The following is a 16,471-nucleotide window of genomic DNA, read 5'->3' on the forward strand; positions in this document are numbered from 1 at the left end:
GACTTCTATCTACGTCACACACACATACAGTACACATTCACTTGTAAGTGTTCCAGTAGCAACGTGTATGACTACAGAGTTAAATTAAAGGGAGTCAGGCGGCTGAGCGGTTAGGGAATCGGGCTAGTAATCTGAAGGTTGCCAGTTCGATTCCCGACCGTGCCAAATGACGTTATGTCCTTGGGCAAGGACACCTTACTTGCCTCAGGGAGAATGCCCCTGTACTTACTGTAAATCGGTCTGGATAAGAGCGTCTGCTAAATGACTAAATGTAAATTTGTTTTACATTTATGATGGCTAAATCCCTATTTCAGCAATTAAGTCAAAGCTTACCCTAACCTTATTCTTTTTTATCCAAGGTACAATCAGGTGACTTATTCATGTAGATTGTTGAAACTACTTTGAAAGCAACCTTTAGAAGCATACGATTTCAAACAATGTATACAGTAGTAGTGCCTGAAGAGCTGCATTACAGCATTACACAGTGAGACAACTAGCTCCATTACATATCATACACATTATCTTAGCTGAATAAAACAGATTTTGCGGATGGAAACATTTTAATAAATGATATGCAAAACAATTTTGACGACTATAACATTTTTGCAAACCCATTATAGCCTTCACAATGCACAATATAACATGATCTTGAACATGGAACCCCTGTACGTGCACCCCACCTTTCTAAAGATTCCTATCTTCATATGTTCAGCAACACAGAATCCATAAATTTATTCAGTTTCATTATATTATATTATTTGAATAACTCCTGCTTAGTGTAAATGCTTAGCGTTACATGTGTACTGTTGCTTTAGTATATGGAATTAGTAGTTATTACACCATTACAGATCACAAATAGTCAAGTAAAAGATGTTGCAGAAATCACAGTAATATAATCTTAGATGAGAAGATTTCCCCCCAAACCAGCTGTGACATTTTTCGCATTTCAGTTTAGCAATAAGTGTCTCTGTACTCTCTTTTCTCTCTTAGAGATTTAAAAACTTGTGTAGAAAATGTTATATAGGAGTCTCCTGGCCATAATACCACAGGTTGCTCCTTCAGTTTTTGAGCCCAGTCATATGGTACATGAATTATTAGTTAACACAGACTATATAATTACTTATACCATGTTCTGGGTGAATACTCGATTCTGATCGGCTGCAGGGGTGTCCATTATCAGGTGATATACGTACACCTACAACGTAGTTGCAGCATAATTGTCTTTTCACCGTTCTAAATTATTACGGTGGTTACATGGTATCATGAGCCTGTAGAAAGTGTCTGAAATAAGTAACCATAACAATAGCAGAAAAATCCCCAACCATCAAAGCCTCCATTTACAATTTTTAAAGACTTTAACAAGCTGACTTGTATTTACAACAATGAGTGACTTCAATATGTATTTTAACCTATCTGAAAAATGTTACTTTTCTCAATGTACTGTGTCAGTCTCACTTAACCGCTCATCTCCTATCCCATTCGCTATTCACTTCGCTAGTCAATCTACTCCAGTAGTGATGGGAAGTCCTATTATCCCTTACACATACAAACCATATATTATCCTTAATATGGATATCTGTCTAGTATCTACCATATATTCTAGAACTGCAGTTTCAGTATTTTTTTGATAAGTGCATTGCATGACAAACATGCAAACATGACAAATATTACTGTCGGGTCAAGTGTATGTTCCTTAAAAAAATATCCCAGTGTCTGGATGTCATCAATATCAGATGTATTGGAAACCCTATTAATCAGTGAGTCATGCATTGATATCAACACATTGATAAAGTACAAAATAAAATAACAATGTGTTGTTCTGTCTGTACTACTTTGAGTGCAACTCAACTTCTTGTAAAAACTATTCTACACAAGGCACTCTAGTCCATCATCAAAACACGTATATGAAATGAGAGGTGAAAAACGCAATTGAAAAAAAAGTATTCTATTTAACAATATACACAAGCATAATGGACAGTCTTTCACGCAACATATAAAGCTGCAGATTTATTTGAGTCGAGACTTCATACCAGGAATTTGGCTTGGCTTTGGCTTGTCTGTGGTTTTACTGACTGCCGCACGAATACCAAAGCTCACAAGAACACCAGCAGCAATGCCGAATAAAATCCCAACACATGAGCCCAGTGGTCCATATTGTGCACCTGCAATTGCCCCAAAGAATTCTCCAATAATTGCAAGGAAGATCAGTGATATTATACTGAAATTGTATATCGGTACAGGCATCCCAACCTCCTTGAAACCGTCTTTGACTGTCTCTTGGTCCACTTTCTGACAGCCACGATCATCGGTCTTCTGCTCCTCTGTGCTGACTACAAAGAACACACATAAAAACAAAAGGTTCAATTCAGAATATAATCATTGGGTATTTACATGTCAGACGTGTACTGCCGTTGAATCTGAATGTTTCATACATTGTATTCCACACAGATTTGTTACAATTTTGCAAATGGATTATGCTTACACTCAGGTGAAACATCCATGCTATTCCTCCTCTTCCTCAACTCTGTGTTTGCTTTAGTCTGTGTTAGCTGGAGTTTGTAACTCTGTTTTAGTTTCTCCTCCCGGTCTTCATAAGTTGTTCTCATTCTCTCAATCAGTTCATAGTACACTTGGGGTAAGAAGAAATCATTAGCGTTGTCCTTTACCATCCCATCAATCTTCTGCAGGAGCTCAGACACCTGCGTACAATTACTTGAAGGTCCACAAAGAACATGATGTCTGCCTCCACATTTCTCCAAAAGGTCTCTTGTACTCTCCATAACCTGTTCAGAAGGAGTGACATTATACTCTTCCTCAGTCTCACTAACAAACAGGAGCATAGTGTGTTTCCATACGCTCTCTGACAAAAGCTCCATGTGGTCCTGGACAGACTTTTTCTCATCGTCTAAAATCTCTTCCCCTAAGGGCACCACAAGCAGGAGAGCGTGGGGTCCTGGGGGTAACAGAGTCACACTGTTTACAATTTCCTTTTTGATTCAGCTGGACGTGCATTTCACAGACACTCTGTCTCAGCCCGGTGTTTCCACCACAGTCACTGTTCTTCCTGCTACTTCTCCTTGCTTTTTTCACACACATGCCTCTGTCTTTCCAGTTCCCTTCTCCCAGGATGTGTCCGGCAACCACACTCTTCCCGGACCCAACTTTCCCCAGCAAAACTATTTGAAGATCTGTTATAGTAGAAAGATTGCCTGAGGGGGGTGAAAACCTGAAAAAGATTTAACTACTTCACAAACACAAATAAATAACAAGTGTACAACAATGTTTAAAGAGTTAATTGACTAAAAGCGGATAAAAGGGGATACAAATGTGTAGAAGCAGGTGGGTTAGCATACCAGAAAAATGTTCTTGAGGGAATTACAGTGTCAGCCGCCATTGTCCAGGTGGGGAGTTTTGTTTACAACCTGGGAGAAGTCCAAAGTCTCATCTAAAAAGAAAAAAACAAAGTGATCTTCAAATTAACAATGCTATCCTCATATAAGTCAATCACTGTTTGTATATAAACAATGACAAATAGGCTTCATTTATCATATTTCACAGAAGTGAGTAAAAGCGTAATTGGATTTCATCATACTGTGGACGTTACATCATTTTGTTCCTTTCCTGGTTTTTCATATTAAGAATAATTGTAATTTGAGAAGCAAATATGAATGCTATAGCATACTAGATTGTACGCAATAGTACAATAAAAAAAAAATACTCTACAACCCCACAAAGACAAAAAAAAAACACTTTAAACCAGGTACCATGTGTTCATTAGCCAGTCAGACTAAAATTACAAGTTACACACCATAGACTATTGCACATCTCTACCAGATTAGAACAAGGCATATAACACTGAAATGAATTATATATTGCAATTAATTCTATTTCAAGGCAGATTGAGTGAAAGTAGTCATCAATTTTTAAACTTACAAACACCATAATTTACCTTATTTTTCAAGCTACTGCAGGAGACTTCTGTATACCGCAATCATGTTTAAAGAGGTGTGTCCATGGAAGCAGTTTCCTGGAACTGACTTAAAGTATTCACATGAATTAACTGGGACAGGGTTCAAGTTCACAATTGACAAGGAAGTATGACAACTGAAAATGACTATGGAGTAATTTTTCTCTAACGAAAAGGAGTCCAGACATATATTTTGTTATAACATGCACAGTACATACTATGAAACATGAATCTTTATTATTGCAGAACAGTGGAACAATAAGTATTGTAAAATGCAGGGAAAGAGTCTGGTTGTGTAATTGTCATGTCTTCTTTCAGGACTATAGAGGTGTGTCAAAGTAAATCTCCTGATCTGGATCAGCCAGTCTTGCTTTGACATTCCTTAAGACACTCCTTCCAGCTTCATTGAACTAAAATAAATTAATATGAAGCACACATTCCTAAATTACCTTGAATAAAGTAAACATACATTTTCTTGAGTTATTGTGTTATTGTACTGTATTCAGGTAGTGTTTCCACAATTTGCTTGAGCAAATACATCTTTGTTTAAGATTTAACATGCTCTGTGAAAACATTGGTATAACTTAGAGAGTGATTTATCCCACCAAAATTGTTATAATCAACCCCTTCTCATACTCATATAAAATATATATTTACAATATTTACACCTTGCACATCTGACTGTTAGCTGATGTTTGCTGGTTACAGTATCGGCAGCGGACAATCCTCCATTCTTAAACAGGGGTTTTGCAGATCTATTACCATCACATCAAAGAAATCCAATCACATGAACACAGAGGTCACCTGATCAGGCGTGCCGTGCTTCAAGTAAAATAAGCTACACCTTTGTATAGTTCAATTTGGGGACTTAATTCACTGGCCCATGGACTCCCAGACTGCATCTTGCATTTTCTAACAAAAGTGGAAGGATTCTCTCCTACCCTGCAGAAACTATTGTTCCAAAACACTCTTTTCTCATGGTGAAGTTTGCGGACGATACAACTCTGGTGGGTCTCATCACCAAGAACGACGAGACTTTTGACCATGTGGGTGCAGGGCCATAGCCTGGCTGCCAGCCCAACTTCTCCCCGCCCACCAAAAAATTTGGTCGGGAAGTTGGGTCTGGAGGGTCTCGTATTGGGGAACAACTACAGAAAACCAGAATCTGGGCGTACCAATGAAATTGCCAGGGCGGGCTTTATACGACGATGGACAGATGACAGTAACGTAATCAACAACGTCACGAAAGAGCGCTTGGGTTGAATTAGTTTTCAACAAACAACATATTACGTTGCTCTGATTGGTTGTAAGTCTATCCAATTGAGCGAAGAGGCATTTGTTTTACGAGTTCGGTTGAAACACGCCCCGTAGTCACAGCCCAACGGAGAGTTTTCAGACTCATATTCTGACTAGAATTATGAGTATGACAACGTCAGGCTAGCAGGGACAACAACTTCCTGCTGAATGTCAGCAAAACAGAGGAGATTGTGGTTGACTTCAGGAAAGCCACACTGAACACCCACCACTGACCATCAATTGTGCTGCTGTGGCGTGAGTGAGCGGCACCAAATTCCTGGGGATGCACATCAGTGAGGACCTCTCCTGGGCCACCAACTCTGCATCACTGGCAAAGAAAGCCCGGCGGCGCCTCCATTTGCTCCGCAAGCTCAAGAGAGCGAAAGCTCCCATATCCATCCTGAACACATTCTACCGGGGTACCATTGAAATCATCCTGTCCAGCAGCATCACTGTGTGGGGCAGTAGTTGCACTGAACACAGCTGGAAAGCACTGCAACGCATAGTAAACACAGCTGGTAAAATCATTGGTGCCCCACACCCTTCCTTGCAAGACACATACACCACCTGCCTCACCCTCACTCATCTGTTCAGCCTCCTACCCTCTGGAAGCACCACCAGACTCAGAGATAGCTTCATACTCCAAGCTGTCAGGAAGCTAAATTCTCTCCCCTCACTCCCCCCAGCCATATCCTCCAGTCTGACAGGAAGCTGAAATCCCCCCCCCCCCTAAAATCACTCAGGACCAACAAACTCTTTTGAACTTTTACACTTTACAGGACACGACACTTATGCTGCTGTATGTGAATATGTATGTTTTAGGAAATGTCTTGTCTTATCTGTTGTGCCTGTGCTTTTTATATATACACTGTGGGAGAGTGGGAACCGTCCTATCGATTCCTTTTTATGTCTTGACGTGAAAGAATTTACACTAAAGCTACTTGAACTTCACATCTGTTTTGTATATTTTGTTTGTGGTTAATTCCATAGCCTTAGTGTCGATTGAGCAGCTGTTTAGTGACCACTCTTGCATTGAGCTTGGTGACTTGATCAAGCATTAAAATGATTCTCACCTATGTCGGAGCAATGTAAATAACTGTTTCACACTCAAGATTAAAGGTAACAGTGAACAGACATTTCAAAGTCATATATGAGTTGATTCACTGCCGTCTTATCAGTCTTCCAGTCATGGATGAGCAATGCCAAGAGTACCTGGCCTTACAAATTATTCAAATGATCTGAACAGAACTCAGAGGCTTTGTTAGACATAAAACTCTACTGGGGCACAGGCCCCTAATTCATATCCCTTTTTTTCTTTCAAGCTTGCTGTGCACAATGCACTACTAGGCTATAGAAACTCAAAATAAGATGATTGGTAGGCCTATCATTTAGAAACTCTTTAGTTTTGTCATGTTATGTTTTCTTAGCCTACCTCAATTCTGATTTGGTCGACACCTGGGGTAAGTTAACTGACAACCTGCGTTGTAGCAACATTGCTGGTTGGCTAACTTACTCGGTGATGTTGCATAACCTGCTTTCTGGAATTACCCCCCTAGACTTCTGTGTCGGTGCTGCAGTGGCTATTTGGCAAGCTACCAAGAGCACGCTGACATGGAATTCTGCATGCATATGGGTTTGTGTTTTTCGGTTTAACACTTTAACAAGCGTTGATTGGGATACTGTGTTGATGTACACTAAGTAAATTGTTCAAATTTAAAACCAGCCTAATGGCCAATAAAACCAGCCCAAAATCAGAACTCGAAATATACCTGTCTAACCACATAAACTACTTTTAAAGTCTAACAGCATTGATATCATTGCCAAATGTATTGTAATATCTACAAAGTAACACCAATTGTTTAGTTTGCCAGCATTACAAGTAGTTTTCAAGAGGTTCTCAGGAGACTGAGAGCATTAGGCACGTGTGTACACGTGCCTAATGTGCGTACAGTGCGTGTGTATGTGCGTACAGTGCGTGTGTATGTGGGCGTGTCCCATGTCCATGTGTGTACGTGCTGATCTGGAGTTAGTTTGGTAGGATTTGGGTATAAATTAATTTTTTCGTATAAAATATGGATTTTTATATAAAGATATGCACGTAATTTGCATGCAAAATACGTCTACCCAAACCAGCGGACAAAAAATTCAACCCACAGCAACACTTCAAAAGTAACCCAATTCCGCAGGAAAACCGCGAACCTGGCAACACTGCATGTGCCCCAGTAAAAAGGGTCTAACGACACCCCTAACAGAACTCATGAGATTCATATTTCAGATATTAACATAACTGGAAAATACGTTATTTAGTGTTGTATTACATTTATGGGAGGTTTCTACAATCATAAAGAATATATCATATTTGACATACTTTATTGGAAGACCAGCAAAGCTACTAGTATTGTTGAATGTTTCAGGGAAATAGTCACAGGTAAATAGCCTTGGATCTACTATGATTTTGCAAGTGATTTCCACTGTCAATGGGGATGAATCACCCACTCATGAGCTGATGCCTTTTCAAAAATAAAATCTGGGAAACGTATGGATGCAAATAATATATATATATATATATTTTTTTTTTTACCTTTATTTAGCCAGGTAGGCTAGTTGAGAACAAGTTCTCTTTTACAACTGCGACCTGGCCAAGATACAGCATAGCAATAAGACACATACAACAGAGTATATAATTGGTTTCACACCTTCATATTTAAAAAAAAGTACAATGTTTTAAAATGTACAGTATATATTACGTTCAAAGTGCTCCTCGGTGGATGTAATACTGTCATGTTGAACCATTTAGCTGCCACATTAAATTCTGTGTTTGTGTAAACTTACATGGCAAATAAACACATTGATTTAAAATTATCCTCTCTCAATTTGAGATTTTTTTAAAATGCCCAATAAATTTAACATATGAGCATTTAAACACGCTATTTGTGCAAACATGCACTTTGTCAAAAAATGCACAATAATAGTAACAGTTAGAAGGAACATTCAAGACTTAAAGAGCTTGCAGAGTATGTGACATGAATAACCAAACAACAGACACAACACTTAAAAACATTCTAAGAAATCAAGGCGAGTCCTGGATCCATATCTATAGATTAAGTTGTATTCGATTTAACCCAATATCTGGTCAAGCTGCAATGGCCCAGGATGTATCCAACAAGCACAAGAGCAGCACATTTAATGAAAACTGTAATTCCCTCACTTACATGTAACGGAATAACAGAGCTTTCTTCAAATGAAAACATAAAGCTTACACCAGCTGCTATTACAGAAAACAAGGCAAGCAAGACAGATCTGATGCTCTTGTGGTTAGCTAAAGTAACCTGTGCCTTTGTTTTGTGTAGTTCTACCTTTATGTTGTCTTGTACTCGCTTCTGTTCATCAAAAAAAACATTTGTTTCCTGTTTGAATGTTTCAAAGTCTGCCATTGCACTATCAAGATGCGCTTTCAGCTCATGTTGGTTTTGGATCATACGATTTAGCTCAGATCTCAGGACCTCAAGTCTGTGCCTAACCATATGTTGGTCCATGTTTCTGTCCATATCTGCTTTTAAGAGGCTAAACTTCTTGCTGAAGTCCTCCAGGTCCATCTTTTGGTACAGCTCAGCTTTTAGCCGTGACAGTTTATTCCCCGGATCTCCACTCACTTCAATCCACAACGTCAAAAAGTTAGAAATGTTGCACTGTACAGGACTGTTTGATTTCACAGGCTGCACACACACATTCATTTAGTTCAGTAGAAGCAGGTAAGACATTTAGCTAGTACTCATAGCAGAACTTGCTGAATACTGGTACTATTTACTTATTATTTAATTAATTTTGAATAAATTGTGTTCCTGAAGCATACTCACTGTTGGGGGGGAGGAGCTCATAGCTGCCCCTTCTCTTCCTGACCCCAGGTTTTGTCCCAGGTACAGGAGACGGGTTGATTGCAGGCGGCTCACTCATGTTCCTAATCACGTATGAAACGTTAGGATAATAGCCTATAGGATCTAATAAATTGTTTTGGCCATTTTATCTTGTCTAATATTGTAACGCGGTTACGTAGGTGATGGACCTTTGCAAACAGTTCAAACAGGAGGTATACCTGTATTCATCTATGTAGATGAAAAAAACATTTATTTATTTATTTATTTACATAGTTTATAAATGTAGCGCGACAAAGTGCACCAGTGCTTTCAGTTAATATCAAATATCTCAAGGGCGAAACAAAAGCAGTGGCTTGCACTAGCAGCCTGCAAACACAGAAAAATGAAATCATTATACCTAAACAATCCAAAACAAAGTTTAATGTCTAATAAGGGGAGCACTGCCACTCTCGGGAAACTTCCGGCTTCTTAACTTGTTGCAGTTCCTCTCGAGATTCCATATGAGGCAAATGCTTTTCTCAGGATGTAATTTATTGTCTAGTCATTTGAATGTTGCATTCGAAAGGGGGGGCAAAGAAAATAGCCAACACACCACTCGCTTTTTTGTTCTAAAAAGCTTTTTAAAATGTCAATACAATCAGCATGAATTAGCAGAATGCTAGCATGTTATGGGCAACAACGACTCTGTAAGAAATCAAAGGACATAAGTACTTTTTACCTATAATCCATGTTGGATTGGCAAAAACTGCAATAAAATCTGAGATTTCTCAACGACAATAAGAGACTAATTCAGCCGTCTAGCTCATAGACTTCCATTAATTTTGCACACGCCTGCCCCCAACCAAATTTGGTACAATGGTACGAAGTTTAAAAAGCACTCACCCTCGACATCAATCGCCAATAAAAGTTGTCATGCATTCAGGCTCAGCGTAACCCACTCTAAATTCTGCCCATGCCTCGCATCAAGTGGCCAAATCACTTGCGCGGGTAGTGCACCTTTTTCCGTGTCCTACCTGACACACCTGGCTTGATATTGGCTCCGCCCAGGCTATTCTTGCTCTACAACTATGGCTAGCTTTTCTGCATTCAGTGTAAGATGTCCTTGTTAAAATGATAGATTTTTCAACCTATATCTGACCTAGGGCTCTCAAGTGTCACGCATTGAGAGTGACAGTCACTCATTTTGTTCTTTTGTCACGCCCTCCCGCCACACATTGTATTTCTCACGCAGAAAAAAAATATTTATAGTATTTTTAATATGCCGCAGCACCCAACCAAAATTCCTCTGGCCGCGCCACTCTCAATATAGAACCGGTAGTCAAGCGCGTCTCCCCTGGAGTTCTTAGTCGAGCCTGCCACTTATCAGCCAATCAAAAAAAAGAAAGGGTCTATACAATAGCCAATCGGAAAATAGCACCATTGTATCTGGGTAAGATTGAATGCAATAACCAATTGAAAAAAAGGCATATCCTGTAATCTTTCGTGATTCGTGATTCTGCTACGTAGCTTACCTACAAAGCAAACAGCTGGAGCCCGAGCATCACTTTGACAAACACACTTGACTGCTGTTAAAAAATGTTTCCCAGATAATTAGGATCAGTTTTTCACGAGTCTCTTAACCAACAGTTATACAGCCTGTTTCCTGACAAAACCTGCTCAGAACAAGTAGTTCATAGTTGTAGCTGGTGTGTATCAGTGAAACTCACTCCTCAGTTAAGTAAAAATCCACCTGCATCATTATACATCTAGCTTGTCGTTGGCGTAATTGGTAGTGGCGGCGCTTGGGAGGCCCCGTATCTGTTCAACTTTATAATTTAAATTGGGACTAGCTGGAATTTTCAAGTTGAGTTATTGTTATTTCTAACAAGAAACCAGTTGTTGCCAGCATAATTTGGTTGTACATTTTGTCAAAACCATTGTATAAAGTTTGTTAAACTCACCGGCAAACACAGTTGCCTACTAAATCAGTCCAACCAATTACACGACGTAATACTGGCGTAAGAACATTATTAACCAATCAGATGCAGTCACATTGACACCCGTTTCACCCATTACTCAGCTCAGCCAATATTGACATATTTCACTGCTGCCGCGACAGAGTCAACCCATTGAAACGGAGACTTGTAAGTATTAATTTGATGAGTAAGTTTTAAAACACGTTCGTTTTCTAAACCGTCTTTTTCATACGTGAGTGATGATGTAAATAGTTTTAGTTCGCTAACGAGCCGTAGTTTCTACTATATAGTCTTGCCTACCCTTACAAAAAATAAGTATATTACTATAAGTATACTAAAATATGGATAGTACAGTTTTAGTTCACTTTTGATATACTTTTAAGAAGTATGCTTAGAAAATAGTTCACTTTTAAGAAGTATACATAGAAAATAGTTCACTTTTAATATACCTTTAAGTATGCTTTGAAAATATAGTTCACTTTTGATATACTTTTAAGAAGTATGCTTAGAAAATAGTTCACTTTTAATATACTTTTAAGAAGTATACATAGAAAATAGTTCACTTTTAATATACCTTTAAGTATGCTTTGAAAATATAGTTCACTTTTGATATACTTTTAAGGAGTATACTTAAAAAATAGTTCACTTTTGATGTACGTTTAAGTATGCTTTGAAAATAGTTCACTTTTGATATACTTTTAAGAAGTATGCTTAGAAACAGAAAAGGGTATACATTTCTTCTGGAGTAAGATTTACGTTTTCTATTTTTATTTACATTTACATGTATTCATTTAGCAGACGCTTTTATCCAAAGCGACTTCCAAGAGAGAGCTTTACAAAGTGCATAGGTCACTGATAATAACAAGATAGCCCCACAGCATTGCGGGTAGTCAAAAACAAGAAGTACATTTTGTGAACAACCAAAAAATAGTGCTAAAGGGAAGAAACCATAAGAGCATGTAGTTAAACAAGTTAAATTACACAACATTAATCTCTAAGTGCAGGTGTACCTGTAGGAAAGCAATAAAAATAGGATTAACATATAAAACATATAATACAACAGTTTAAATCAGCTACCACTAACCAACAAGAGCAACAGTCTAAGCAAGAGTCATTGTGAACCTTGAGGAAACTAGCGTTGGGTTCAGCAAACCATTCTTAAGTACCATTGTACTCCCGGAACAAGTGCGTCTTGAGCCTTCTCTTGAAGGTGGAGAGACAGTCCGTGTCTCTGATGGAGGTGGGGAGTTGATTCCACCACTGGGGTGCCAGGCAGGAGAAGAGCTTGTGCTGGGACCGGGCGGTCTTGAGAGGTGGGACCACCAGGCGGTTGTCTGAAGAAGACCGTAGGTGGCGGGTGGGGGTGTAAGGCTGCAGGAGAGACTTGATGTAGTCGGGCGCAGTCCCGTTCACTGCTCGGAAGGTCAGTACCAGGGTCTTGAATCTGATGCGGGCCGTTATGGGTAGCCAGTGGAGGGAGATGAGGAGCGGGGTAACGTGGGAGCGTCTGGGTAGATTGTAGACCAGGCGGGCCGCTGCGTTCTGAATCCTCTGAAGAGGGCGGGTTGCGCATGATGGGAGACCGGCGAGCAGCGAGTTGCAGTAGTCCAACTTGGAGAGGACAAGTGCTTGGACAAGCAGCTGGGTGGAGTGCTCAGACAGGTATCTCCTGATCTTCCGGATGTTGTAGAGGGTGAATCTACACGACCGGGAGACCGCAGCAATGTGGGCCGTGAGGGAGAGCTCGTCATCCATGGTAACCCCAAGGTTCCTGGCAGAGGATGAGGGGGTCACCGTCGCAGATCCCAGGGTGATTGAGAAGTAGGGTTTTATACAGCAAAAGCAGTCAAAATAATTTTAAAGTACATTACAGGTTACATTTTTTAGATCCATCTAATTCTAATTATTCATGTCTATGAAAATATATTATGCTTTGCACATTGAATCTTTTTTTGTTACTGAAGCTGTAACCTTAATTACTGCCAAAACATTTTGAAGCCCTATACTCTTATTCTAATAATTATCAATTGGAGTATTAATTAAACATATGCTTTGCGTGCGCATAATTTGCACGTCACCATATCGGCCAGGTACATCGGCAGAAAGTTTCATATCTTGAGATGCCGATAATTACGTTTTGAAGCTTTTATCTGCCGATACCGATGTTGTGCAGATATTTTCGTGCATCCCTAGACCATACATATTACATTATAATATTTCTGTGTTCCAATACGAATTTGTTAAGGTGAAAGCGTTACAGTGATCCAAATCCTTGTCCAAAAAACATTTACGCCTGCAGAGGTGTGGTCAGGTGAAGTACATGCTTTTTTATCAGGGTGGTTGAAAGGTCACTCTCAGAAACTTACTCAGAAAGCGATTGAATTAGACAAATCCTGGCAACAAATGTAAACTGACAAACATGCTCAAAACATAGGCTAATTGTTTACATTTACATTACAGTTCTTTATTGGGAACTCGTGCCAGATGACAGCATGAGCCACAAACGGATCAGCCTCCAACGAACGCCGAAGCTCATCATGATCAGGTGAAACCATCGTAATGGTGAATAGAATACTTAATGTTCATTACGTAGCCTGCGTTATTTGTTTGACAATAGCCTCGTCTGTAACCAGGAGAAGAATGTCTGTAACCAGTGTAGGCCTAAGTCATGCTGGCCGATCAGTATGAATAACCCTGGCTGTTTAATCAACTAGATAGTTATGATTAAAATTCAAAATGTTTCATTAGCAAAAATGTTCAGGTTAAACAATATTGCCAAAGTATTTTCAAACACGTATCAGGGAATCTAACTCTCATCTATCATAAAACAAACACCCATATAAACATGATGCCATATTTACTGTAGCTATTCTAACCAAAGTCTTGTATTTCAGAGAGCTTACTGAGGTGCTGTGCGGAGCTTTCACAGGGAGACAGAGCTGGGGAAGATGAGACATCAAGGAAAGGGCTGACAGAATCAACTTGACTTTCAAGCACGTCAGAGAGTATCAGAACAGGTGGAAGGCGCTGGGAGAGTACCTGAAGAGTGGCCTGACGCAGGTGACAGCAGGCAGGCGAAGGGAGGAGCTGGAGAAGGAGCTGGGGGAGGTGTTGAAGGACACCCTGGCCTGGCTGGAGGAACTGGACCACTTCCTGGATGCTGTGGAGAGGCTGGCGGTCACTTCTGTGTCTGTGTTCGATGAGGAGTGTCCGTTTGGTGACCAGGAGGTGAGCCCTGCCGGTGTCCGTGATGTCATCACTGCATCACAGGAAGCGTGTCCTCTGTTGGTCCGGTTCAGGAGGAGCGTACAGGACTTCTGTCCAGCCTCTTCAACGTGCTGGTGTTGGCCATCCAGCTGGACTCATACATACGCAGTACCCAGCAGCTCTGTGACAAGCTGGAGAGCAAGTAAGAGAGTCCGGTGTAGTCTGTTACTGTAGCCCCAGCTTGCTGGATCAGGATGCAGGGTTCCATTAAGTGTTATTATTCTTACATTATTACATTATCTGAACTTTCTTTTACCGCTGCAGATTGATGACACCATCACAGACGGAGAGTGAACCAAGGTAAGACCTGTCGTTGACATCTTATGAATCATCTGTAGCCTGTTTTACTGTATGTTGTAGCTTCTGCTGCCTACTCGGTTTCATTCAGACTTCAGAAGGTTTCTGTTTTGTTTTCCTTATCAGTCAATGGATGTTTTGGAGAAATAAGAAGGAAAATGTCCACCTTGTGAGTGATGCATCCATGCTGAATATGCTCGTCCATATCAAATACCTCAGTGATGTCAGGTAAGCAGAACTCCCACTCCCATTTAACATCGCTCACCTCAACATCTGGACTGACGGTGGCTTTCTGACTCTCTCAGGACCAACCGGGACTTCAGACTGGTTTTCTTGTTCCAGGAGGAAGCTGAAAACTTCATCAAACTATTCATCCAGAGCAAGCCCAGAATGTTGCAGTTTCTGACTGACCTGGAGGGGAGCGCTGTCCAGCTAGACAACATGAAGCGTGGGGCCCAGATCTCCACTGTGGCAGGCAGCTCAGTGGGGGGCGGTTTCGTGGGTCCTGTCCATCGTGGGTCTGGCTCTGGCCCCCATCACAGTAGGGGTGTCCCTGATTCTGACCATGACCGGTGCGGGCCTGGGGGTCACCAGTGCGGTCAACAGCGTAGTCACCACAGTCAGAGAGAACAGCGTCAATGTCTCTCAACAGAAGAAAGCCAACGAGTTGTTCCAGAGTTTTACGAAGGACGTACAGAACCTCCAGGGGTGCCTGGAAGATGTGGCCACCAAGATGGTTCCCGTAAGGGGACTGAGGTGGATGCAACCGCGGGAGCAGGGAGGATCGTGGGGAAAGGTTGTGTCATCGGGATAGGAATTGACTCCTTGATCGATAGTGCCTCGGGTATAAAACTTGTGAGGAGTGAGGATGCGATTGCTGACCTGGGACAGGCCGCTAAAGGGACGCCCCTCGCCCTCTCCAAGGCAGCCCGGGGGGGGTTCATCGCTCTCAACGCCCTGTTCATTGGCCTGGACGTGTTCTTCATCTGCAAGGACATCGTCGGCCTGGCCAACGGCATCAAGAGTGAGGTTTCCCAGCTCATCCGGGCACGAGCACGGCTCTGGCACTCTGAACTGGAGTCATGGCAGAAGATCCACGACTCCCTGCAGAGAGGTCTGCTCACGTCTCAGGACAGCCAGAACCTGCTGAAGATGCCCTTTTACCCCCTGGAGGAGATGACCAAAGAGAAGAAGACATTCTGGCAGAAACTCAGTCTCTTTCCCTCTTTTTCATAGTCCTAGCATTGGCCTGACCTATGATGAGGATTTCTCAGTTCAATGGATCATTGACTGCACATGATTTGATTGATTTCTATTTCAATACTAGATTCAATACTGTCTTCATTTTAAAACCAAACTGTGCTCTTTCATATCAAATGAATCATCTACTGTTTTTGATTTACTTCGTTTTAATACTTGAATTATTTGTGTATTTTACCAATTGATGTTCATTGTCACATTGTCTTTTAGAAAAACGGTAATGCGGCGAAGTCAATTGCCAACCATGCTATGACAGGCCTATTCTTGATGAAAGGATCTCCCTGCACGTGAGGACGAGTGAGGAAATGTATACATAGAAAAATAAAGACTCACTGAATATCTTGTTTGGAATTGAAAGGGGATTTCTTGTTTTTGTGAGTCGTTTCTTGGACAGACATTCAAAGTACCTTAGGTCAGGTAAAACCTTCATTACCCAGTCTGTATAGATTGTGCAGATATATTCAACACTTGTGACTTCACGTGACTGAATAAAATTGGAATTCTTCTAAGTGATGCTATGAATTGGACTGCTTGCTAATTAGCCTTGCTGGACT

General features: G+C 40.8%; 2 protein-coding genes and 1 long non-coding RNA gene across 3 annotated transcripts; 1 reads left to right on the plus strand and 2 right to left on the minus strand.

Annotated features, from left to right (window-relative positions):
• Nucleotides 1–533: 533 nt before the first annotated feature.
• zgc:158417 (uncharacterized protein LOC780838 homolog) lies at nucleotides 534–2,993 on the minus strand. The gene is made up of 2 exons (XM_047044051.1): nucleotides 2,483–2,993; nucleotides 534–2,330 (listed from the first exon to the last, which is right to left on the minus strand). Exons 1-2 carry the CDS (start codon nucleotides 2,874–2,876, stop codon nucleotides 2,008–2,010), a joined length of 717 nt encoding a protein of 238 aa, XP_046900007.1. The 5' UTR covers nucleotides 2,877–2,993; the 3' UTR covers nucleotides 534–2,007.
• Nucleotides 2,994–7,657: 4,664 nt separating this feature from the next.
• Nucleotides 7,658–10,342, minus strand: LOC124483484. The gene is made up of 3 exons (XR_006957845.1): nucleotides 10,021–10,342; nucleotides 9,121–9,221; nucleotides 7,658–8,915 (listed from the first exon to the last, which is right to left on the minus strand). It is a non-coding gene; the product is annotated as an uncharacterized LOC124483484 (long non-coding RNA).
• A 3,703-nt stretch (nucleotides 10,343–14,045) lies between these two features.
• On the plus strand, nucleotides 14,046–16,469 carry LOC124483715 (apolipoprotein L5-like; the record flags this gene model as incomplete). The annotated part of the gene is given in 7 exon segments (XM_047044261.1): nucleotides 14,046–14,409; nucleotides 14,412–14,502; nucleotides 14,625–14,660; nucleotides 14,784–14,885; nucleotides 14,963–15,143; nucleotides 15,145–15,400; nucleotides 15,403–16,469. Coding segments are annotated over 7 exon segments (1,521 nt in total), but the record flags the coding sequence as incomplete, so codon positions are not given.
• Nucleotides 16,470–16,471: the final 2 nt, after the last annotated feature.

This window comes from Hypomesus transpacificus, chromosome 21, assembly GCF_021917145.1.
Source record: "Hypomesus transpacificus isolate Combined female chromosome 21, fHypTra1, whole genome shotgun sequence".
In the NCBI taxonomy this organism is placed as follows: Eukaryota; Metazoa; Chordata; class Actinopteri; order Osmeriformes; family Osmeridae; genus Hypomesus; species Hypomesus transpacificus.

Coding starts and splice junctions, on each gene's coding strand:
- zgc:158417 (XM_047044051.1), bottom strand. CDS start 2,876: ATGGAGCTTTTGTCAGAGAGCGTATGGAAACACACTATGCTCCTGTTT. Junction 2,331..2,482: donor CATGGATGTTTCACCTGAGT/GTAAGCATAATC, acceptor TGTTCTTTGTAG/TCAGCACAGAGGAGCAGAAG.